This window comes from Drosophila tropicalis, unplaced genomic scaffold (genome assembly GCF_018151085.1).
Source record: "Drosophila tropicalis isolate 14030-0801.00 unplaced genomic scaffold, ASM1815108v1 contig_206, whole genome shotgun sequence".
In the NCBI taxonomy this organism is placed as follows: domain Eukaryota; kingdom Metazoa; phylum Arthropoda; class Insecta; order Diptera; family Drosophilidae; genus Drosophila; species Drosophila tropicalis.
The window spans coordinates 258,704-284,005 of NW_027172655.1; the positions used below are offsets into that span (position 1 = coordinate 258,704).

Here is a 25,302-nt window from a genome sequence, read left to right on the forward strand (position 1 = left end):
AGCAACATAGGATTAGGGGCCATACTAGTACAAAACACCGAGGAGGGGGAAAGAGTGATTTCATATCTTTCGAGAGAGTTGAATCAAGCGGAGAAGAACTATTCGGCAACAGAAAAGGAATGCCTAGCAATAGTGTGGGCAGTACGCAAGCTGAGACCATATCTCGAGGGATACCGATTTAAGGTGGTGACAGACCACATGGCGTTGAAGTGGTTGAATAGTATAGAGAGCCCCACGGGCCGCATAGCTCGATGGGCACTGGAATTACAACAATACGATTTCGAAATAGCATATCGAAAGGGCAAATTAAACATTGTCGCCGATGCACTATCAAGACAACCGATGGAAGGGTGCAAAAGAATAGTAGACAATGGCGCCCGATTACGACAAGCAAACAAAGAATGTGAGTGGATTCAAGATATAATACAGAAAATACAACAACAACCACAGAAATATCCAGATTACATAGTAGAAAACAGCCAGGTGTACAGGAATATTCCGCATAGAGCAGGCCAAGAAGAAGTAATATCATGGAAATTGTGTGTGCCCAAGACGCTACGGAACCAAGTGATGGAAGAAAACCACACTTCCATAACGGCAGGGCATACAGGAAACAGGCGAACGATTGCTAGAACTGCGTCAAGATATTATTGGCCAGGAATGCAACGAGATATCAAGAAATTCGTGGGAAAGTGTACAACGTGTCAACAATACAAACCCAACCAACAGCAAGCAGCAGGGAAAATGCTGACGCAAATACCGGATGAACCATGGGCCACCGTCTGCGCTGATTTCGTCGGACCCTTACCACGGTCGAAACATGGAAACTCAATGTTACTAGTAATCATTGACCGATTTTCAAAATGGACAGAACTGATACCCATGCGAAAGGCAACTGCGGAGAATCTAATCAAGGCCTTTAGGGAAAGGATTCTGTCGAGATTTGGAGTTCCTAAAGTGGTAATAACGGACAATGGGGTCCAATTTACTAGCAGAACATTTAAGAAAATGCTAGAGGAATGGGGATGCCACCACCAATTAACAGCACCATACACACCACAAGAAAACCCAACCGAAAGGGCAAACAGAACAGTGAAAACAATGATTGCTCAGTTTACCGGTGAAAATCAACGGAATTGGGATGAGAGCTGGCCGGAAATAACACTGGCTGTAAATACTAGTCAATCAGAGTCAACTGGATTTACGCCAGCATATGTGATACAAGGACGTGAACCTAGAATGCCAGGCGCGATATACGATAGTGTCACGACAGGCACAGGAAAGCAAAGCGTACCACCAGAGGCGAAGGCAAAACAAGTACAAGAGCTGTTCGAGCTAATAAGACGTAATCTGGAGACGGCGGCACAAGATCAGGCACGTCACTATAACCTAAGGAGGAGAGAGTGGAGACCAACAATTGGAACCACAGTATGGGCAAAAGAACACCATCTCTCGAATGCGGCCGAAGGATTCGCAGCAAAGTTGGCACCAAGATTTGGAGGCCCCTATGAAGTGACAGGGTTTTTGTCTCCAGTTATATGTAAATTACGGCACAAAGAAACAGGAAAAACCAGGCAAGCACATATCAGCCAGATGAAACAACAAATATATGAACAAACAGATGGCAAGAAACTAGATGAACAATGAGAAGGACGACTCTGATGACATGGCAGCGAGAAAGAAATACACATACAGAAAACAAACACAAGGTACAAGGGACAGGGGAGGGCAAATCACTCCCGAAGAAGGGGGGAGTGTGAGGAACATTATAATTAACTATAATATCCCACACAACAAGCCAGCAACAACACAATCAAGCGGTGCAAAGGATGCACCAGATACAAGATATAGCCGAGACACAAACCAAACGTACGATATACGACCGAATCCGCTGCTGATGGATCGAACCGATTCGATATAAGTGGCATACGATCAAACGTGGCCAGTCGAACCACACGCAACCGTCGGCGATTTCGTACAAGCGGGAAGATGCGTGGGAAGCATAATGCAAGAAACCGATATGCACACACATGCGATGGGCAACCAAGTCCAATATGGCTCGATCCCATGATTTACGATCAAACATGACCGATCGAACCACATGCGACCGCTGGCGATTTCGTACAAGCGGGAAGATGCGTGGGGGGGGCATGCATGCATTATATGAAACGATAATGGTTTGTGCATTGCATAGGGGAATATGCGAACCGAAGGGGGAGGGATGAACGATGGGGAAGCCCTCTATCTGATAGATACGATATACGTATGAAAGTGCATTGCAGGGGAAATTAAACGAGTGCACACAGCACGCGTGCATCGCGACCCATATCACTGTTAGTCAACTAAGCTACATACGTCTTTTATTTCCTGTAAACACACTTAGCCATGTAAGCAACTTATGTTTATGCGACCCTAGCAAAATATGTGACCCAAGACACACTAGGTACTTCACTTCCCTTTTCTAGCATAAGCACTTTTTAGCCTAGCCATTCTTTGAATATTGCCGGTAAGCAGAATTCGCCGGAAGAGGCGACCCACTTCTGACACGATCCCAACGCCGCTGCCAACAGCTCGACGCCGCAGCCAGCGCCCTATGGGCATCTCGGGATATATTTAAGGGACCACGCTCGACAGAGCCGGCAGTCTTAGTTTAGACGTGGAACTAATTGACTCAAGTATACAAGTCATGATCAACCAAGGGAGTTTTTAAGGCCTTACGAGTAACCTTAAAGGCTCAGACTAGTGAAACAAAACAAGTGAAAGGATCAAGAAAAGTCAGAATAATTCGAGACGGCCTTACAAGTAACCTCTCAAATTATCCTATAACCAGCAAGTCCTTGGAATAGGACTAAAACACCGTGTTTAGGCAAGAATCGAGTAAGGTCAAACTGCTCCAGGACGATCCCCAGCATATTGGAAGGTACAAGGATATATCCTGTTACCGAAATTCCAGGAAAGAGCTCGGGACTCCTCTAAAAGAAACTTGTCATATCCAACCAAGCCCATAAACAATCGTAAATAAACATACCACCAAGACAAATCATTAAACAAACCTATTCTAATTTCACCGGGGCACAAAATAAATTTTGTTGTGCCGAACCTAGCCCAAGAGATAATTGTAAATATCCCGAAGGACGAAAAAGGATCGTTACAACTGGCGCCCAACGTGCTATACTGGTGAAATTTTAAACAAGACAAAAGTTTGAAAATTGAAAAGAAAACATCGAAATGGGGAAAGGATGGATGTACCACATGAAGAAGGAGGATCTGCTACAAACAGGCCAAAGGATCGGAGTCAACATGAACGGCACGGTAGAGGAGATGAGAAAACAACTCGGCGAATGGATAGGCAACCACGAGTCTGATGCAGAGTGGGGAGAGGAGATACGAAGATTAGAACTCAAGTTCACAAAAATGTCCAAGCAAAAACCAGAAACAAGCGCGGCACAGTTAGGCGAGAATGGTGAGAATAAGGAGGCCGAGGAGTTCAAAAAAATAAATATCGCTACGCTAGCGATTCCTCCATTTGCACCACCAAGATGGGGAAGCGAAGGAGCATTAGACGGCACCGACACAAAGAGGGACTTAAGGAGACAAACGATAGACCCCAAGAACGCGGCACCACACACAACAAACAGGACCACCGAATACGCCAAGGTGGCAAAACAAGTGAGGGAGTGGACTTTCAGATTCGATGGCAATTCCAGACCGCTAGAATTTATAGAACAAATCGAGTGGTCAGCAGACATGTATGTCATCGAGCTGGACATGATCCCAAGAGCAATGCCAGAACTACTGAAAGACAAAGCACTCAAGTGGTACGTCGTAAACAATAAGCAGTGGCGATCGTGGAAGGAGTTCGTTGAGGGCTTCAAGAAATACTTCCTGCCAAGAGGATTCTTCAACAAATTGGCGGACCAAGTGAAAAATCGCAAACAAAACAGAAACGAGTATTTCAAGGACTATATGGTCGACATGCAAACAATGATGAGACCCCTTAAAATACCAGAGTACGAGCAATTGGAGGTTATATTGGAAAATTGCACTCCAAATTTGAGGATATTCGTTCGGCCGCACAGAGTCAGAAACCTAGATGAGCTGATGCAGTTGGCGGAAGAACATGAGATGCTTGAACAAGAACGATCAGATTTCCATCGCCCAAACAATGCTCAAAGAACACACAACAACCAATCAAGCCATAGAGGAGGAAATAATTACGGGCCACCAGTCACACAGTGCCGAAGATGCCAAAACAACAGCATGGAGAACAGTTCAAGAACAACCCAAGAAAATAAAAACATCCAAGAGGGAAGAGTCTTGAACCCAAAGCAGGCATGCCGCAGATGCGGGGGAGCCGGACACTGGGCAAGGGAGTGCAACAATCAGAGACTCAATTTCTGTTGGCAGTGTGGAAGGATTGGGAAAAGAACAAAAAGAGTGTTGTTGGAGTTCGGGAAACGAAAGGCGGTTCCAGCCTATCAGGGGCGAGCAGGGACCCAGTCAACAAGCTCCTCACCACTGATAGGCCAACTAATAGAGGAAGAGGATCAATTGTCGGCAATCATCGAAGTAGCAGGAGTCCAGATGAAAGCGACAATTGACTCCGGAGCCACGAGCAGTTTTATCAGCAAACAAATGTTGGAAACGGTGGAAAAGAAAGGAGACCGAGAGACCACGAACAAGCAAGTATACATGGCGGACGGGAAGGTGAGAGACATCAACGAGCAATGGACAGGATACGTTCGATTCGGAAACAAAGAAATGAACATAACATTTCTCATCATGCCAGACGGAATAGATGCTATAATCTTAGGTTGGAATTTCCTAAGGCTGATGAATACCGAAATAGCATGCAGAGGCCACAGGATAAAAATTCCAACGGTGAAGAGGATGCAGGACAGGATAACCGAACGCATATCGATCGTGGTGACACAGAAGGAAGAGCAAACAGAAATACAAAGGTTTCTAGAACACGAACTGATGGAATTGGGGAAAATCAAGGGATCATCAAAAGTAGGGATACACAGGATCACAATGAAGGATGATATACCAATAAAACAAAGGTATTACCCAAAAAAATCCATAAATACAGGGAGAAATCAACACAAAGGTCGATGAACTGTTGACAAAGGGATACATCGAACCAGAGCCCATATAGCTCACCAATAGTGATGGTGAGAAAGAAGCAGACGGGCAAATGGAGATTATGCGTAGATTTTAGACAGATTAACGCAAAATCTATAAAAGATGCATACCCAATGCCCCGCATTGATTACATCTTAAACCAACTACGTGAAGCGAAATTTATAAGCAGCCTAGACCTGAAGGACGTCTATTGGCAAATTCCGTTGGAAGAAAACAGCAGACCAATGACAGCGTTCACAGTCCCAGGGAAAGGTTTATTCCAATGGAAAGTGATGCCATTCGGGTTACACTCCGCATCAGCAACGTTCCAACGGGCACTGGACCAAGTCATTGGCCCAGAAATGATACCAAACGCGTTCGCCTACCAAGATGACATAGTGGTAGTAAGCAAAACAATCAAAGAACACATGGACCACCTGCAAGAAGTGTTCAGGAGATTGAAAGAAGCAAACTTAAGAATAAATGCTGAAAAGTGCCAATTCTTTAGAAAAGAGCTAAAGTTTCTAGGCCACTTGGTAACAGAAAACGGTATTGCAACGGACCCAGACAAGGTGGCAGCAATAGCTCAATTGAAGCCGCCCACGTGCACAAAAGAATTACGGCAATATCTAGGAGTGGCTTCGTGGTACAGACGATTCGTACCAAATTTTGCTATGATAACACACCCGTTAAACGCACTGCTCAAGAAAAAAACCAAATGGCAGTGGAGCGAAGAGCATCAGGCAGCATTCGAATCGGTAAAAGAAAAACTCACGAGTAACTCAGTATTGGCATGCCCAGACTTCACAAAAATGTTCGTACTCCAGACAGATGCAAGCAACATAGGATTAGGGGGCCATACTAGTACAAAACACCGAGGAGGGGGAAAGAGTGATTTCATATCTTTCGAGAGAGTTGAATCAAGCAGAGAAGAACTATTCGGCAACAGAAAAGGAATGCCTAGCAATAGTGTGGGCAGTACGCAAGCTGAGACCATATCTCGAGGGATACCGATTTAAAGTGGTGACAGACCACATGGCGTTGAAGTGGTTGAATAGTATAGAGAGCCCCACGGGCCGCATAGCTCGATGGGCACTGGAATTACAACAATACGATTTCGAAATAGCATATCGAAAGGGCAAATTAAACATTGTCGCCGATGCACTATCAAGACAACCGATGGAAGGGTGCAAAAGAATAGTAGACAATGGCGCCCGATTACGACAAGCAAACAAAGAATGTGAGTGGATTCAAGATATAATACAGAAAATACAACAACAACCACAGAAATATCCAGATTACATAGTAGAAAACAGCCAGGTGTACAGGAATATTCCGCATAGAGCAGGCCAAGAAGAAGTAATATCATGGAAATTGTGTGTGCCCAAGACGCTACGGAACCAAGTGATGGAAGAAAACCACACTTCCATAACGGCAGGGCATACAGGAAACAGGCGAACGATTGCTAGAACTGCGTCAAGATATTATTGGCCAGGAATGCAACGAGATATCAAGAAATTCGTGGGAAAGTGTACAACGTGTCAACAATACAAACCCAACCAACAGCAAGCAGCAGGGAAAATGCTGACGCAAATACCGGATGAACCATGGGCCACCGTCTGCGCTGATTTCGTCGGACCCTTACCACGGTCGAAACATGGAAACTCAATGTTACTAGTAATCATTGACCGATTTTCAAAATGGACAGAACTGATACCCATGCGAAAGGCAACTGCGGAGAATCTAATCAAGGCCTTTAGGGAAAGGATTCTGTCGAGATTTGGAGTTCCTAAAGTGGTAATAACGGACAATGGGGTCCAATTTACTAGCAGAATATTTAAGAAAATGCTAGAGGAATGGGGATGCCACCACCAATTAACAGCACCATACACACCACAAGAAAACCCAACCGAAAGGGCAAACAGAACAGTGAAAACAATGATTGCTCAGTTTACCGGTGAAAATCAACGGAATTGGGATGAGAGCTGGCCGGAAATAACACTGGCTGTAAATACTAGTCAATCAGAGTCAACTGGATTTACGCCAGCATATGTGATACAAGGACGTGAACCTAGAATGCCAGGTGCGATATAAGATAGTGTCACGACAGGCACAGGAAAGCAAAGCGTACCACCAGAGGCGAAGGCAAAACAAGTACAAGAGCTGTTCGAGCTAATAAGACGTAATCTGGAGACGGCGGCACAAGATCAGGCACGTCACTATAACCTAAGGAGGAGAGAGTGGAGACCAACAATTGGAACCACAGTATGGGCAAAAGAACACCATCTCTCGAATGCGGCCGAAGGATTCGCAGCAAAGTTGGCACCAAGATTTGGATGCCCCTATGAAGTGACAGGGTTTTTGTCTCCAGTTATATGTAAATTACGACACAAAGAAACAGGAAAAACCAGGCAAGCACATATCAGCCAGATGAAACAACAAATATATGAACAAACAGATGGCAAGAAACTAGATGAACAATGAGAAGGACGACTCTGATGACATGGCAGCGAGAAAGAAATACACATACAGAAAACAAACACAAGGGACAGGGGGGGGCAAATCACTCCCGAAGAAGGGGGGAGTGTGAAGAACATTATAATTAACTATAATATCCCACACAACAAGCCAGCAACAACACAATCAAGCGGTGCAAAGGATGCACCAGATACAAGATATAGCCGAGACACAAACCAAACGTACGATATACGACCGAATCCGCTGCTGATGGATCGAACCGATTCGATATAAGTGGCATACGATCAAACGTGGCCAGTCGAACCACACGCAACCGTCGGCGATTTCGGGATATATTTAAGGGACCACGCTCGACAGAGCCGGCAGTCTTAGTTTAGACGTGGAACTAATTGACTCAAGTATACAAGTCATGATTAACCAAGGGAGTTTTTAAGGCCTTACGAGTAACCTTAAAGGCTCAGACTAGTGAAACAAAACAAGTGAAAGGATCAAGAAAAGTCAGAATAATTCGAGATGGCCTTACAAGTAACCTCTCAAATTATCCTATAACCAGCAAGTCCTTGGAATGGGACTAAAACACCGTGTTTAGGCAAGAATCGAGGAAGGTCAAACTGCTCCAGGACGATCCCCAGCATATTGGAAGGTACAAGGATATATCCTGTTACCGAAATTCCAGGAAAGAGCTCGGGACTCCTCTAAAAGAAACTTGTCATATCCAACCAAGCCCATAACAATCGTAAATAAACATACCACCAAGACAAATCATTAAACAAACCTATTCTAATTTCACCGGGGCACAAAATAAATTTTGTTGTGCCGAACCTAGCCCAAAAGATAATTGTAAATATCCCGAAGGACGAAAAAGGATCGTTACAATACGAAATGTTTTAACAACTACTCGCCCTCCGGCCATGTGAATTCACCATTTGTGGGCTCTGTGCGCAGCCAAAGGCATTGAGCGATCACCTTGAAGCCGAGTTTGTCAAACATGCCACATGAGGCCGCATTTTTGGGATTTACCAGGGCCATAACATCTTGCCCCAGGCTAGCAATACGATGGGAAATTTCCCGTGTCACCAGGCTGCCTAAACCGCGTCTTTTGTGGCTCTCTCTCACCTGTAAAGCACCCAAGTATCCGCCTTGTAATCTGAAAGAGAATTAATTTTTTGAGTCATGGCTTTAGATATGTTAAAGTTGAAGAAACTCGACTACTCTTAGCCCTTTCGACGCCAACTTTTTTCCTGTGGATGAAAATTTTTTTTTTACTCTCAATCTTTTTATATCAATTTTAGAAGAATTTAGGACAAAATTTTAAGTCGGTTTGGGGGCTACGGAAAGTTGCTTGTGAGCAACATTGGGCCATGGTGGTATACAAAACAAAGAAATTTTTTTTCAACAACTTTAAATGATTTTTATTGATTTCAAATAATTAGGTATGAAAAGTCAAAAAACAGTTTTTGTTGTTATTACAACAAAGGTTGACTGTACATTTACGGCATTTGGACATTGGTGTCGCAGTCTTGCACAATTTGCAACGTCCTCTTTTACCAAATACAACCCAATGTTCCATATTATCGTTTCGCTGGGAGATTGAAGGATTTGGCTGGAACTTGAACTTTTTTGACGGTTGAGAAGACACGCTGCTTGATGGGGAGCTCAGGATTGCTTCAGAGCTAGTCCTATCAACATTCGACCCCTCTTTTTTCGAACGAGGTATTGGTAGTAAGCAACTCATGAGCAATTTCTAACTGAAATTTTATAAGAGGAAAATGCTTTTGCCTCGGATTTGGCAATTTTAGATGCTTTCTGTACAATAGCCACGCGTTTGTAACAGAAGTACCAAGGCACCAATAAAAAATTCTTATATATACATATGTCCTTAAAGCTCCATGAGCATATCGGCCAAATATACTCCTCCCATACCCTTATTGTACGAAGCAACAATCGCAGGTCTAGGAACATCAATATAAGCTTTATCTTTTGGATTCCAACGTTTGCATATTCCAACGGGTTCATGGCTTTCACAAGAAGACAAAACTTGAACTGGCTTTATGTCAAACCACTTCACACATACAAGATTCTTGTTGATTTCGCATTTTACATCAAAAGCTCCCCTTCCACGCTCAGCATCTGATAGTAGTTGACAATTGCTAATGCGGTTTTTACGTACAGTTCCTGTTGCAAATATACCCATTTCCTTCAATGAGATCAGAAGGCTAACTGACGTAAACCAATTATCAAAGTAGAGCTTGAAATTTTGGTTCTTGGGAAGACCTTTTGCCAGGTATAAGACAACATCCGAAGATAGGCCGAAGCCATAAGCTGGACAGGTGCCTTCACCAACGTACAACGTGCCATTTTGAGTTGCGGTAATTTTAGAACACCCAAGAACAACAAAAATACCAATATAGCGTTTGATATCATCACCTGTCTGTTTGATTTGCTATTAAATCAATAACTTTCCTATCAAAAAAATGTGCAGCGTCTTTCTCAGCACTGTCTTCCCAACTTATATCTGGAGGCACAAATGGCTTGTTTCTCCACTTTAGTGTCTTGGGTTCAACTTTTTCAAAGCAGTTATCCACAACAAAACAAGATTTCGCCTCACATTCTTCCGTAATCAAATTTTCTAGAAGGTCAACCTCTAAAGTTTCCCCCTCTTTCCACGATTCCTTCCAAATTCTTCTCCAGCACTGCAGAAATGTCATCCATATCATTATCACTTTCTTCGTCAGTTGAGGCATCCCAATCCCCTGCAGCTTATTGAAAATAACTTTGCCAACTGATCTTCAAACGTATTTTTTTTTGACATATTTTGGGTACATACTTGAAAGCACCGTTATCACTGCGAAAGAGCAGACAAAAACAAAAGAAGAGCAAATGGTACGCTCTTAAACAGCTGATGTTGCTCACAGGCAACGCTGGGGTCGAAAGGGTTAGGAAGGTTAACAAAGAACTGCTCTCACTCACCTTATACACCAGGCCAATAACTCTTCTGTATCGTCAGCATATAAGCCAACATTTACTGATAAGCGTATCTGACGTTGAATAAAATACAATGAACCCAAGTGACGATTTGGCCAAGCTTCGTTAATCAACTGAGCATCTTTGACATTAAGGGTTTTGAAATGGAATCCACGTGGAGGTCTGCATCATTCGGGATCTAATTAAATATCCTAAATCCAATCCAATAAACACTTTACTTACTCCACTTTTAGTTCGAGGGCCTCTTCTGCTTTAATATAATATAAGTTTGTTGGATCTTTGAATATTATTTTTAGCTCTTTTTCCTTAGTGACATTCTCAAGGGCTTGGACATGTCGCATGGGTATGGAGCTGCATTTTAAGCCCTTCGACCAGTCCAGGACTTCCAAAGCCTCTTGAACTTGAACTGATAGCGATCCTATCAATCAATAAAATTGTTGTCATCATTTTATGTAGGGAAAATATGTTTTACTCTATCTCACCACAATTAAAAACACGTCCTCGGCCTTGGCCCTCTCTTGCGATAGAGTGTAAGCTTTTAGGTTTAGAATATTTGGTTCGGTTTTTAGAAAATTGATAAAATTATCCAGACAATAATATTCTTGGCAATATTTGGGCCAGTCTATGGTGAAAAGTCTCTGATACTCTTGAAGTTCTGGCAATCCGATCTCCATTAATTGCACAGACATTTTTGAAACGTATTAAAACTAAAACAATTCTCACTCAATGAGCCACCAAAGAACAACTGAAGTTCGTATGCATCGTATATATAGACTTGTTTTCATTGTTGATAGGGTGTTAACGGGTATACACAGCAAATGCAAGTGCTATATTATGCCATAGTCAATCTCTAAGAACTTTAGATGAAACCCCATTCCATTTGATTAAATACCAGATTGGAAATGGAAACAGCCAAGTGGTTTGAGAATCTTTATCTTTAGTTTGCATATATTCTATTCCTGATCTAGGGCAATCGTTATTCGTATTCGTATTTACTCTTTGAAATTGTGATTCAGGGGTTACTCCCTCAAGAGTGAATACGTTTCTCTTTGAGGTCGGTCAGTTTCGCTCTTAACTTAACACTCAATATCAAGAGAGAAATACTCTTAAATGTTTTTTGATTACAATGATTTCTTCCTAATACACTTTCTCTCCTTATAAGTATAATATAAAGTACTCGAACAAGGACATCGGTCACTCACTTATAAACCCAACTTGTTGATTATTAAGAACGACCATTAGCCAGAAGGCATAAGGATCTTTTCAACCAATATATTTTGAAATTTATTCGTTACTAACAAGAAACAAAACTTTTTTCATACAAAGAACTCAAAAAAGAATGATAAGAATTCACATCGCATTCTGGAAATTTTTCAAAAAGTGAATTATTTAAGTTTCCAAATTGTAAACTAAGATAAAAATTCCAATAATATACCTTCTTATAGGCGTAGACCTCTGCGGTGACATCCTGGCTCAACTGGGCTACTCGTCGGGCGAGTTCTCGAGCCACCAGAATGCCAAACCCACGACGTTGATAAGATTCCTTGACGTGGAGAGCGGCCAGAAAACCATCCTGTGATCTATTCAACCCGAAAATTGGATTTTATATGCTGAAAGTATATTAAACAAGTTACCTAATGCACCATGCCACCAACTCATGGGTCTCTTCCTGATATAAGCCCACACTATAATATAGAGATCCCGGATGACTCGATTGCCACATTTCATCAATAAGTTGAGCATTTTCAATATCTAAAGTCTTCAAGTAGAAGCCAATTGGTGGGCTGTAAGGGTTCTTATATAGTTAAACGACTTTCTCTTTTGTATTTTAATGACTTACTCAGCAGTTAGGTATAAGGCATCTTCCTGTTTTAGATGGTACAAATTGCTGATATGCCTAATATCAATAGGCAGTTGCTTTTCCTGGACCACTTGAGCGGCGGCATTCAAGTATCTAGAGCGCATGGAACTGCATTGTAGACCTTTCGACCAATCCAATTGACGTAGAGCCTGCTCCAAGACAAGCTGAGAGTTCTCACTCTCCAGACAGCCCACAAATAATTGATAGCGATCCTAGTTAAATAATATTGATATACATAGGTGAAACTTTGGCAGAAAGTCTTTATTTCAGTGTATTTACCAGAATGAGAAACAAACCCGATTCCTGATCCTTTATGGTATAGGCCGTAACATTTCGTGTATTGGGATGTTTTTTTAGAAGATCTATGAAAAAATTCAAGCAAAATGCTTCTGTGCAATATTTGGGCCAATCTTGGCTAAAGGGTTTCCCCAACCTTTTTGGACGACCGAAACCCAAAATTTCAAAAACCTCCTTTTTGAGAGGATGTCAAATATCTGACTATGCAGATTTCTCCCAAAGCGGGGGCATTTATAAAAACCCCCCAAATTTAACTGTAGACTCAGTAAGGGTGACAAAGATTAAGGTATTCCGGCATATTACTATGACATGTAAAATAATAAAGTTAAGTTAAAGTTAAGATTACTAACTTTATTGAGAGAGTTGTCTATATTTCAGAAGTTTTTATCGTTCCACAACTTTTAAACATGACTTTATAAAGCTTACTCTAGGATATAGCCCAGTCGATGCTAACCGGGTAAGGTGGTAACGTAAATAAACATATATGTATGTAATCTGTTTAGGAACAAATTGATAAATCAAAAACCAAAGTTATCTCTGTTGCTATTTGTTATGCATTTTACTCGTTTGCTGGCCATTTTATGGCATTACTGTCTCTTTTGGGAAAACTCATGCTCCAAAAGTAATGCTCTTCTTGCAATTGGAAATTTAATTTCTGAAAAATCTTGCCAGCCTGAAATATTATTCATATTGACCAAAGTGTAAGCCGACTTGTTGATTCAACTGTTGGGCTATAAGGCGAGAAATTGCAGCGTGCTACCAATCAAACCTAAGCCACGTCGCACATAGGTAGATTTTGCAAAATTAGGCGGCCAAAAAACATTTTTGCAATAGAATACACTTTAAATGGAAAAAAAAATATTTAAATATTATTGTTTCCTATTAAAATACATTAATTTCCTATTAAAATACATTAATTTAATTTTTTTAATTTAATACTAAACATAGCAAGGTTTTCTATTGAATATGGGAGGACTTCTATTGACTACGGGCTAACTTGACTACCTTCGTGAATAGGTTCTGGCTATAGGTGGCCAACTTGGCTTTAGGTGGTCAATTATTGAACTACTGAATAAAATTATTGAATTACTATGAGAAAATATTACAGGGACGGACAAGGAAAGTATTACAGGGACGGACAGGAAAGTATTAAAAGCCCCTTTGAAAGTTTTATTTTTAGAAAAATCTGTTTCAAAAAATGTGGTCTTTTATAACAATGCTAATGCATTCTTAAAATTGGTGAGTACTACATCACACATAAAGATACATATCTGGACTATTGATATCCATCACAATTACTTTGATAGTAGCTTTGCAAAAATAAATATTGACTTTGGAAAAATGTATCACTGAAAACGGCGAGAATTAAATATGAACACTGTGAATGATAATCGAAGTTTGACTACCTGGTAATTCGGCGCGGGCGCTATTTTGAAAGGTGGGAATGATGAGGTTAGTTTCCCGGAAGTATCTCCTAACAATGTGCATCAATAGTTTGTTCTTAAAATGATTTTTTTTTTTTTTGACTTTTGGCCGCCTAATTTTGCAAAATCTACCTATGTGCGTCGTTGATGGGTTTTCAGGACCTCTAGTGCGCCCAGAAACCGCTTTGAAGTCTGAAAGAAAGAAAAAAGATAATGATTATTTTTTTTGAAGAAAACATAGTTGTTATTTCCATTCTACCTCAAACACCAAGCACAGAGTTTGCCCGAATCCTTCTCATAGAGACCAACATTTATATTCTTGGTTATCAGTAGTTCAATAAGCCTCAGAGATCCTGGATGACGAGCTGACCAGAGATTGTTGATCATTTCTGCATGCTCCGGACGCACTTTATCAAAATAGTAACCATTTGGGCAGTTAATTTGCAGTTTCTTGGCTTCCTCACAGGATAGATAATACATATCGGTATTCAATTCCCGATCCATGCGAATTGGCAGCTCATTTAACAAGTCCTTGTAGATCATGTGATGCCTTTCTTGAATGGCACTAACCTTGTAGCCCCCTGACCAATCTAGCAGACTCAAAGCTTCTTGAAGTCGTTTTCCACCATCATTCAGAGTGCCGAAGAAGAATTGATAACGATGCTGAAAGCAGACCGTATTAAATTATGTAATTGAATAGGTACATAATGATATTTATTTACCATACCACCAATATAAAGAGTCCATCATGCTGCCAATTGTTGTCCAGTGTATAGAAACTTAAATGCTTTGTATCCATCCATCTTAGATAGTTGTCCAACCAAAAGTATCCCACACAATGTTTGGGCCAATCTTTCAGATATAGTTTTTGTAGCTCTTTCAGTTCATGGAAATCTGTTATTTCCCCCACCTGTGGGACCCCTGACATTTCTGTATATGTTTCTTCAGCAGAGTAGAGAATGTGTTAGTGGAATATTCCACAATACGAAAGCTTATCGATATCAGCAAAGCAGAGCAAACACATTTACTTTGTAACAGCAAAAAATGATTAGGGTGGACATTGTCAATTACAAATTATCGTAAATAAATAAAAACTTATGAATCATCGAAAGGGGCTTTCAAATATTCTGGGTGAATCTGTAGCTCAATTAACTCTTACATAAGCATATTCCCTGAGAATATATGAAGTTTTCGAATAATTAAGTTTAGAAATATTATCTCAAGTTAAAGATTTATAATTCATTTTTAATATTGCACAAGCTTTTTCTTCAGTTTCTAGAAAATATATTGACTCGTTATCAATTTTTTAGAAAATACTAATGAAAGTATTTGTCAAGCTTTGTCAAGATTTATCTCAGCCAAAGTAGCTTCAGTTCAAAAATATATATCCTTAAACTCCAGCTTCAAAATAGAAGCATTCCATAATTAAGTCATTTAAAAAGTTTTAATTTTAAATATTAAATATTTTGTTCTTAAAAACACTCAATCGAAATGTTGACAGATCTGAAATCTGATCTAATATTTTCAAAGATACTTTTAAACATTTCTCTGTTAACTTAGTCAATAAGTTTTGATTCTGTTATCGCAATTAAAGACGATATTTACTGTTAAGTTACCTAGAGCTTTAAGCTCTATAAAACTTTGGAAACCGTTACTATGCAAACGGCATTGGATTTTCAAAAAGGAAAATTGTTGTTTTTGTTGTTGTTTTTAAAAGATAGTAAAAAACTTAACTTTTAAAGCTCGATCGAGTGTTTTTTATTTTTTAAAAAAATTTAGTTTTACCCATAGCAAAAAGCTTTATATATGTATGTATGTATGTATGTCCTTTGAACAAATTTTCGATTAGCTCATTTTCGTTCTAGGTTGATTATGAAAAGTTGATTATGAAATAAAAATGAAGTTAGTTTCGTTAACTTTCAGTAGGTTAGCTAGTTTATTAAGATTTATAAGTTATGTTTTATATGACTCTATCTTTAAAATTTTATTTTTTAAGTTGTGCCAATATGAGGCTAAAAGGAGTTAAATCTTTGAATATATCAACATTGGAAAGTTTTTGTGGTGAAAAGTTACTCTAATCATTTGTCTACTAAAGATTGAAAAAATCCTTTGAATGTCCTCTCATAAACCGTTTAATGGGTTCACATCCTATAAAAGGATTATGTTTACAAAAAAAGCAAATTTCGAGATTCGAAAACTGCAAAAAAACATGTAAATTACATTCGCGAAAGATGTAAAAGTTCTTTTAAGGATATCCACTTGACATTCCGGATTAAAACAATTGAATTTTTAAAAACTTGTAACTTTTTATTCAAACAGTGGGTGCCTTTCATTAGCATACATTTTCATTTCACATTTTCGCGGTTTACATATACACATGCTACACATATACATATACATATGTACAAAAAAACGAATACCAATGCTTAAGAACTAATAATAATTATTAGGTGTATAGTATATATATATATATATAATTTGCCAATTCTCAATGTTTTTTTTGTTTTTGTTTTTGTACAAGATACATTCACATTTACATATACAACATTTATGATATAAGTATTTACATCTAGACGATATTAAGGACGAAACATGTGGTTAGACATCATTTGTTGTTGTTTTAGGGATACATGTTTTTAAGATAGGAAAAAGAGTTGTGTGTGTGTGTGTGTGAGTAGTAGGATTGATTAGGGCTCCTCTTCGAGCATGGAGTTTGTTAGGTTGGACGTTGCCGTAGTAGTGGTTGGTGGCATGGGAAATAGTTTAGAGGTCAGAGTCTTCTTTAGCTCTAGGATGGGCTTGGAGTCTTCCTCATCGTCGGCGAGAGAAGATGTTCTGGCGGCAGGATGTTCATCGACATCATCGGCAGGCATTGTGCGTCGTCCTAGTTGATGATTGTCTGGTGATTCGGATTGCGTGGGCGTCAGTGAGGATGTCGGCGTGTGCGAGGAGGATGAGCAAGAGGCGCTCGAGGGCGCCGAACTGCGAGGCGTGGCCACTGACTGAATCTGTTGGTGTTGTTGTTGCTGTTGCTGTTGTTGCTGCTGCTGCTGTTGCTGCTGCTGGGTGACCTTGCCCATAAATGAGCGTATCTCCTCGAAATAGGACTCTTCCGTAGGATTCTCACAGAAACGACGTATGCAATGCATGCGGTCGCTTACACCACTCAGAGCACTCAACGACACGGCATCCGATTCATGTTTCTTCAGATGCCTATCGAGATTCGTTTGCTGGCCAAAGCAGCGCTCACAGATCTCGCACTTGAAGGGTCGCTCTTTGTTGTGAATGTTGCGCACATGGCGCTGCAGATTCGACGATATGCTAAAGGAACGTTCGCAATACTTGCACTTGTAGGGTTGTTCGCCCGTGTGAGTTCGCAGGTGACGCGTCAAATTGGCGGATCGCGGAAATACTTTGCCACAGAACTTGCACGTGTAACGATCCTTATTCCGCTGCGGCAGTGAACTGCCACCGCCGGTGGCACCACTTGCGGTGGTTAGGCCTGTTCCACCACCACGCGTTTTCGTCTTGCGTGCCTGTTGACGACTCTGGAAATCCTGCAGTTGTGTATGTCCCGTCAGGGGGCTCGGCTTACTGCTAATGGCAGTGTTGACATTTGCTTGCAATTGCTCATTCGTTGGCGGCCACGATAGTTCACATTTTTTGAGTGCATGCCGAAAGGGAAAATCACCACCTGGACCTCCTGCTCCTCCCTCCGCCTCCGCCTCCTGGGCCCGGACTTAACGTTGCGGGTGCAAAAACATTTCGATATTGCAAAGGCAATGTCTTGGTCATGGCCTCTAAGAGTGTAGGATTCACAACTGGCGGTCCGGAGGGTAAGGATGCAGCTCCACTTCCCAGAGTTGCTGTGGCCGCTGCCGCCACTGCTGCTCCCTCGCGCAGAGCTCGCAACATTTTGCGACTCATATCGAATCCCAAATCGGCCAAGGACGCAGCTATATGATTGTTATTCATTTCCTTATCCTTCTGTTGGGCAGCGGCGGCAAACATTATCAGATTACTATTTTCATCTTCCATGGGACTTGCCGTCTCTTTGTCCAGTTTGTCCGTATCCGTGTCCGATCCGCCCATATCCGTTTTTCGTTTGTGGGCCAAACGTAAATCCAGTGGTTGATCATAGCTACTCCTTCGTTTGGCTTTTTGTTGTCTGGTTGCTGCTGATGCTGTTGTTGTCGTTGTTGTTGTCGTGTTGCTGAGCATCGCCGATGTCGCTGTGGTCGCTGATGCCGCTGACAAATCATAAGGTACATGTGATATATACGATGTGGGTATTAATCCTAAGGCAGGGTAAACACAGCCCTGTTTCGGGCTAGGGAAGCATCTTTCTTGGTGAGTGGTCTTTCTCTCTCATAACTGTTTTAACTCTTGTTCTGGCTGCAATTGCTGTTGCTGTCGTTCTCGTTGCCAATGTTGTTGCTTACGATAAGATCTTTTGTTAAAGTTGCTTTCGATATTTTAAGTAGTTGTCGACCGGTTTTATGTACCTATAAAGAAAAAAATGCAATATATACACAAATAAATTAGAATATGTTGGCCATTAAATAATGTTACTTTCAAAAAGCTAAAGTTTATGTTTCTGGGTCCTTTTGTTTGTACTTACAATTAGAGTTTTTTCATGAAGGTCTTTCAGATACTAAAGAATTAGCTTGTGGATCAATATGTGGCAAAAAGATGTTTCTATTCATTATATTCTTTTTTGATTGTCATAGCCCCATGAATGTGAATGAAATTGAGAGTGACAACTGCTTTTTGTGGCCTTTGTGCTTCGAATGACGTACTACAGAAATTCCATAAACCCGTAAGAATCATCTTTTTATTAGAGTATCAAGGCTGTATATATTGGTTAAACAACTGACTAACAATTGACTTTGTTTACTTTAGTTCAGCAATAAACCGTTGGTGTTGCTTGGGGAAACCCCTCTTAAGTAATTTGAGATCATTCGATTTGAAACGAGGAACAGGAATTCATCAAACTAGTAGACTTAAGGAAAAGACAATGTTTCTCATAGCTCATATTAAGAGTGCTAGCCGTAAAGACCTTCATTACTAATTGGGACAAAGAACCTACCTTCCCAAATCTGAGAAATCACACCAAGAGCAGGAGAAAAGACAATATATTCACAATCTCAAACGTAGTTGTAGATTTTTTCTGACTTTTTTTCCTAAAGTTTAATTCATAGACGGATCTAGACTCTTAGAGCTATGAAACTAGGGCACTTATACCTCTTTCTCATATGTAGACTATATAGATTGGTAAAGTTAATTAAAAGTCAAAGTAAAAAGATTCCAATTCACAATAGATTCTAGAGTCTAATTTTGACTTACACATGGGCAAGAGGTCCAAGGTTCATCTATTCTTGGACTATGATTCCCAAATGAAATCTCAGGGGTGGAGTTTTTGGCAAGTCAAAAGATTGGTTTCAAAAACGATTTAGGGGGTAAAAACAAGTTTGTTTAAATCTTTTTTTTCATCTACCTTTGCAAAAATTTTCGCAGCGGTTTTTTCGTTTTGTATGAGATTTATTTTCTGTTAACACTAAATCAAAGGCAGCAAAATGCGGCTAATTAACTTTTTGGCAACAATCAACAACGGCAACAACAACAATAATACATAGCAAGAATCATAATGGCAACAACAACAAATGGCAAATGGCAATTTGTTGTTGCCATATCTTGTTAAATGCTGCAACAACAACAAAGTCTGTCAACAGACAACCGACAACCCACGAAAATGTCTCATGAAAAATTCTGTTCTAGATAGGAGAAACAGCTCCATAGATCAACTCGCCCACTCGGCAATGTGGCAGGCAGTTGGAGTTGGAGATGGAGTTGCAGTTGGATGTTGGCAAATATCTACACTTTGTAGTTGGGTCACATGGACACGGATGATGTTGATGATGGGCTGGTTGGCTGGCTGGCTGCTTTGTAAGCCATCTGCCAAGAGGTAACTCCGTTTGCTGAACTGCAACCTACGCAGGTATTTTTTGTTTTTGTTTTTCTCTTCGCCTCGTCTACGCACCTTCAAGACGGTGCGGCTTGTTGCCAGTTGGTTCGACCTCCATTAGATGCCACTGCAACATAACACCCCTCTCAGCCCCTCCTAGCAAAGTGGGCACTTTACAAATGTGTGTTTAGATGTTTGTCTTACTGTTTGCTCATCTGTTTGTCTTACATAATCGTCACTCTAGATACCGTGAAAAAAAAAATTGACACAAAAAAACTTTTCAAGTATTTTTCCGTCCTAAAACAACACACAATAGAACAATTGTTTAAACTTCTGTATGTCTCTGACGCTTTTGGCATTGCGCCCAAAAAACAAAAAACTATCTGCAACAACAAAGCTGAAAGAAAAAAAATTGAAGAAAAGATGTCTTATGGAAATTGAAGTTCTTTATAACCGCAATTATTTTTTTTTTTTAGACCAGACCAGCATTTGCCGTTTCTATTATTAGAATAAAAATAAAACTCTTGGTCGGACTGTCAGATCATGAATCATGACGTAGATGGAAATTACCCTAGATGCTACCCACATTGATCCATTATAAAACCCTCCATTGAATTGAATCTGGAACAGCTGTGGGAATCAAATATGTGACGCACCACAATTGAAAGAGTGGTAACTCGAATTGAGGGTTGGCAAACGGAAATTTTTGTTTCTTATTTCTTGTTTTGGTCTTTTAAGTGCAGTAGCCAATAGGAAGTTTATTTGTATACACCGAAATAAGTGTGTTTAGTTATATGCGAAGACGTCGAAATGCTTGGCATGTGCAGCACCATTTATTTGTTATTAAAACAAACTAAAAATGAAACACATCGACCAAGCAAATGTTTCAATTAGTCCACGGAAGTTCTAAAAAGAGAGACAACAAAAGAAACTTGGCACATCCAAACCAAGAAGTTCATTAGTTACACTGGGAACATGGGGCGTATGAGTGTTTTAAGTCGTGAGCTTTTGTAAAGTTTGCCGGAATATTGTTCCTGGTTTCACTTTTCCCAGTTTGAAGATGATTAACTTTGTGGTCCAAACCGAAGTTCATCTTGAGATGTTATAGAATATATAAATATTTAATGACATTTAATTATAAATTTTGCTTCCCTTTGGGAAAATAACTTTTTTCTGTTGTGGGTTGAACCACCAATTATAATTGGTGAAAATTAATTTAACGCCAAAACTTGCCAACACAGAGTGGGCAGTTGTGTGTGTGTGTGTGTGTGTTTTCCTTTCAACTTGCACCTGAACTGTCCAGTAGCCAAGCTGAATCATATCAATTGAAATTTGAAATTTCACATGCACCCAAATCCCATGTGTTTTATAATTTGTTGCAAACGTGCCAGAGCGGTTGACAATTATGGCCAACGCTAAAGCTGGACGATATAGCATCATCATGTTGATGATCATCGTCATCCAAAACGGATGCTGAAAGCAGATGAAGATGATGATGATGATGATGGAGCTGAGCGGTGAGGTAAAGCCAAGTAAGAAGAAAGAAGCACAAAAAAAAAACCAATTAAAGAGTAACAAAGTTTAAGCGGACCGACAACGAGAGCAATGAAGCATAAACGGTTCAAAAAACGGACGCAAACCATGGTGAAGGTACGACCAATCTTGTTGGAAGTCGTCGCATGTTGCAAAGAAAAGTGAAATCAAAGTTGTAAAACCGCGAAAAACGCAGTGAGCAAGCCAGCCAGCCAGCCAGCCAGTCAGTCACACCGACAAACAGACAGACCAAAGAGACATAACTCCAGATTGGAAAATGTCCAGTGGATGGTGGATGGTTGTTGACAATGTTGCTTACGCTATCTCTTTAAAGTGCTCTGAACTGAACTGAGCTGATCTCCATGAAACTGTGGACAATATTTTGCCAGTGTAAGGCAGAAATTAACTTTGTCATATTTTAAATGAACCCAATATACCCCCAGAAAACCCATCATCATAGTCATCATTATCATCATGACCAGCAGCAACAACAACAACATTTGCATCCACTTCTCTCTCTCTCTCTCTTCCTTTGTAACAGACCAAAAGTAGCACTGCAGCAGCTGCATAATTATCATTTATAATCATCATAATCATTGGCTTTGGTCTCGCTTGAGTGTCGCGGCCGAGAAGAGCATAATCAACCGCAACTAAAGCCAAAACAAAAACTAAAACCAAAGCTAAAGCTAAAGCCGGCTTTGGCGACATCATGAAAAACGAGAGTAAAAATCTCCAAAGCAAAAGCCGCTCACTGAAATGGAAAATTAAACCTTGTTACATCAGTTCTGCAGCAGCTACTAACGGGCAACGCGGCGACAAAACTTTGTGCGGCAGTCAGGATCTCCCCGCGCATCTGCAAGCCATCCAAAACGATGGCAACATGCAACCTGATACCAAAATCGTCACAGAAAACAAAACAAACACAACAAACACGCACATTCATGCTATATAAAGAAAATCAAAAGAAAGAGATTTAGCCGATCGATCGAACTCTCAGTCCAGGATGGCTAATGAAGAAATGCATCGTCGGCTACCATTCACATGGAATATCATTCATACTGCATGATGCCCATGAACATATGAGTCTAAGTTTCGTATGAGCCAATGAGCCTTTTAGGCAAACTCAAGTAGTCTTTTGAGTAGCTATCCAATTAACCGTTTTTAGAAGGACTTTACAAGACGATGTTAAGTAATCTTTACAGGATGTGCTTTAATTTCAAATCTAAATATACCTTTTTATGAGGATTCAGTTTGTTATTTACTATTTGTCATTGAGCAACAAGCAAAATAAATAAAAATTATAGGATTAGTTGCTAATGGATCAATGGAGTCTTTGAAGTAATTTACCAATTCTCTAACTTTAGCCTAATGACTTAATTTATTCACTTTTGGGGTATTGAAATAAAAAAGTTACTAAATCATTTGAAAAATTTCTCAAAAACGTCTGTGTAAATTCATCTACAATAAACTCTAAGTTGATACCAAATCTAAGGCAAGTTTGAAATATATTTTTATGGCAGCCATCTCTACATCACAGAGATTTAAGGCAGACGTGACAGGCAGACTGCCGTTGACAAAAAAAGTGAACTCATTTGTTACACAAACGTATGTATTAGATTTGATGGCATCTTTCGTTGAACTAAAGTTGTTAAAATGAGCGACTTGAATGTATGAACTATTTATCTGGATGTCAAATGTGTTTTAAGTTATTTTATGAAAAGATCTTTTACTTGTTCTATTTTTGTTGCTTAACAAATTCAAATGTCAATCATTTAGAATTTGAATTAGTGTTAAAATGATGTTCAATAAGTTCAATAGCAAATGAAGATGGATTTATAAACATTTTGCTGTGGGCATCCTTGCAGATGAACTAATTTCATAGACGTGTGTTTAGACTTAAAAATGTGTTAGCTTAGCTTGTATCTTACTAATGCAAAAGAACAGTCTAACAATCATCTTAGGCATTTATGATTTAAGTGGCTTTTACTTGATAAATGATGAACTAAGAAACGAGTGATAGACAGATAGTCTAAATCCGTTTATTTCTTGTTTTTCCTTTAAGTTGCTTACAGTTTAAAATAGAACAAAGTTTAAACTTTAAAACTTTATTGTAATCTTTATAAACCTTTTAGGTTGACTCATCCTTTTCCTGTATTTCAGCCGACTTCCAATGCCAATTAGAAATGTTAAACCGACTACAGAGGATTAAAACTTGTGAACAATTGTTTTGAAGAATCTTATGATATTCGATATTGTGGGTGACAAAGTACAAAGTGTCGACTATATTCGATAATTGACATACTAAGGTAGTAATTAATTAAAGTATTCTACTCAAAACGACTTTCAATTACGCCTTTTTATCTAGAATGAGAAGTTGTTCATCATTTTAAGCGGATTACATTAAATCAAATTGATTATTTTATTATTATGCAAAAAGTTGTTATGAGATTTTCCATTTTTTTTTAGGGTTTCGCTTTTAGTTGTAAATTGAGAATGATTTACTACGTCTGTGTGTGTGTGTGTGCGTGTGTTGCAGCTGTTAATAATTAGTCAGAAAAGACGAACAGGTTAAAGAAATTGTCAACACATCATCAAAGTTGGATGCGTTTTGGTTAGCTTGAGATGATGATGATGATGATGTTGTAGTTTGTTGTGACTGTTGCAGCAGCAGTGCAATCTGTACCACTTTTTCCTTCACTGGACACCATTGCAACAAGTGTAGCAGCAGAGGCAGCAGCAACAACAGTTGCAATTGCAACAGAGCAAACACATCTCCAAATCACGTCTTGCTTGTTGTTAGTGTTGTTGCTGTTGTTGTTGATGTTGTTTGTTAGGCAACAAACAGGCGTTTGCGTTACATATCTCGTCGTCGACGTAGTCGTCGTCGTCGTCTAGATTGGCTGGACGGCCGTCAAGTGAAATAAAAAGTGAGAGTGACATCGGAAATTGTTTCAATTTTCCAAACGAAACCCAACCAACTAGCAAGCAGCCAGCCAGCCAGGCAGGCGAGCAGTCAGGCAGTCAGCTAAAGTTGCCGCAATTGCCATCGTCATCATCATCATCATAATCTCCAGAGTTAGAGCTCAAGCTGGAGCTGCGGTCGTTGGTCGCTGAATGAATGAATGTCGAAAACTGTATTGAAAACAATTTTTTCTACGTATGCCCCACCGCCAAACTCAAATGCTTTCCAAATATGCTCCAAATAGCAAGCCAATCGTTAGATGGACCAGTTGCCAGTCCAGCCATTCAGTCCCAAGCCTAAGCCGCGGCTGCCTCCATCTTTTTTTTTTTCTTTTCGATATCTTTTCGATATTAACCCAAATATTCCTAATTGCGATATCTGATTTAAGAGGAAAACTCGATTTAAAGGAAGCTATTTCGCATTAATTGTTCACTTTGTGTTTTGTTATAATCACTTTAAAAGGTTAACAAGAATCGCTCAAACCCAATTACAAATCAATCAATCTATTATAAAGTAATACGATGAATGATCTGTCGGTTACTCACATATTTGAGTGTGGATTGTATTTTGTATATGAATGGTTAGTGTCCTGCCCAGTCGCAGGACAAATAAGTTAAAGAAAATCAGTTATACTAAGCCCCAAACACTTTTAATATCCTTGCTCAAAGGGAAA

The 25,302-nt window shown here is 39.9% G+C and overlaps 1 protein-coding gene and 2 pseudogenes across 1 annotated transcript; all 3 read right to left on the minus strand.

The window, feature by feature from the left end:
* Positions 1-8,496: 8,496 nt before the first annotated feature.
* Positions 8,497-11,276, minus strand: LOC137572120 (uncharacterized; annotated as a pseudogene).
* A 2,028-nt stretch (positions 11,277-13,304) lies between these two features.
* On the minus strand, positions 13,305-15,097 carry LOC137572121 (uncharacterized; annotated as a pseudogene).
* Positions 15,098-16,654: 1,557 nt separating this feature from the next.
* LOC137572114 (uncharacterized) lies at positions 16,655-19,136 on the minus strand. Its single transcript, XM_068283897.1, is given in 4 exon segments — positions 16,655-17,875; positions 17,910-18,504; positions 18,506-18,674; positions 18,791-19,136. Coding segments are annotated over 3 exon segments (1,650 nt in total). The 5' UTR covers positions 18,542-18,674; positions 18,791-19,136; the 3' UTR covers positions 16,655-16,856.
* Between the last annotated feature and the right edge of the window lie 6,166 nt (positions 19,137-25,302).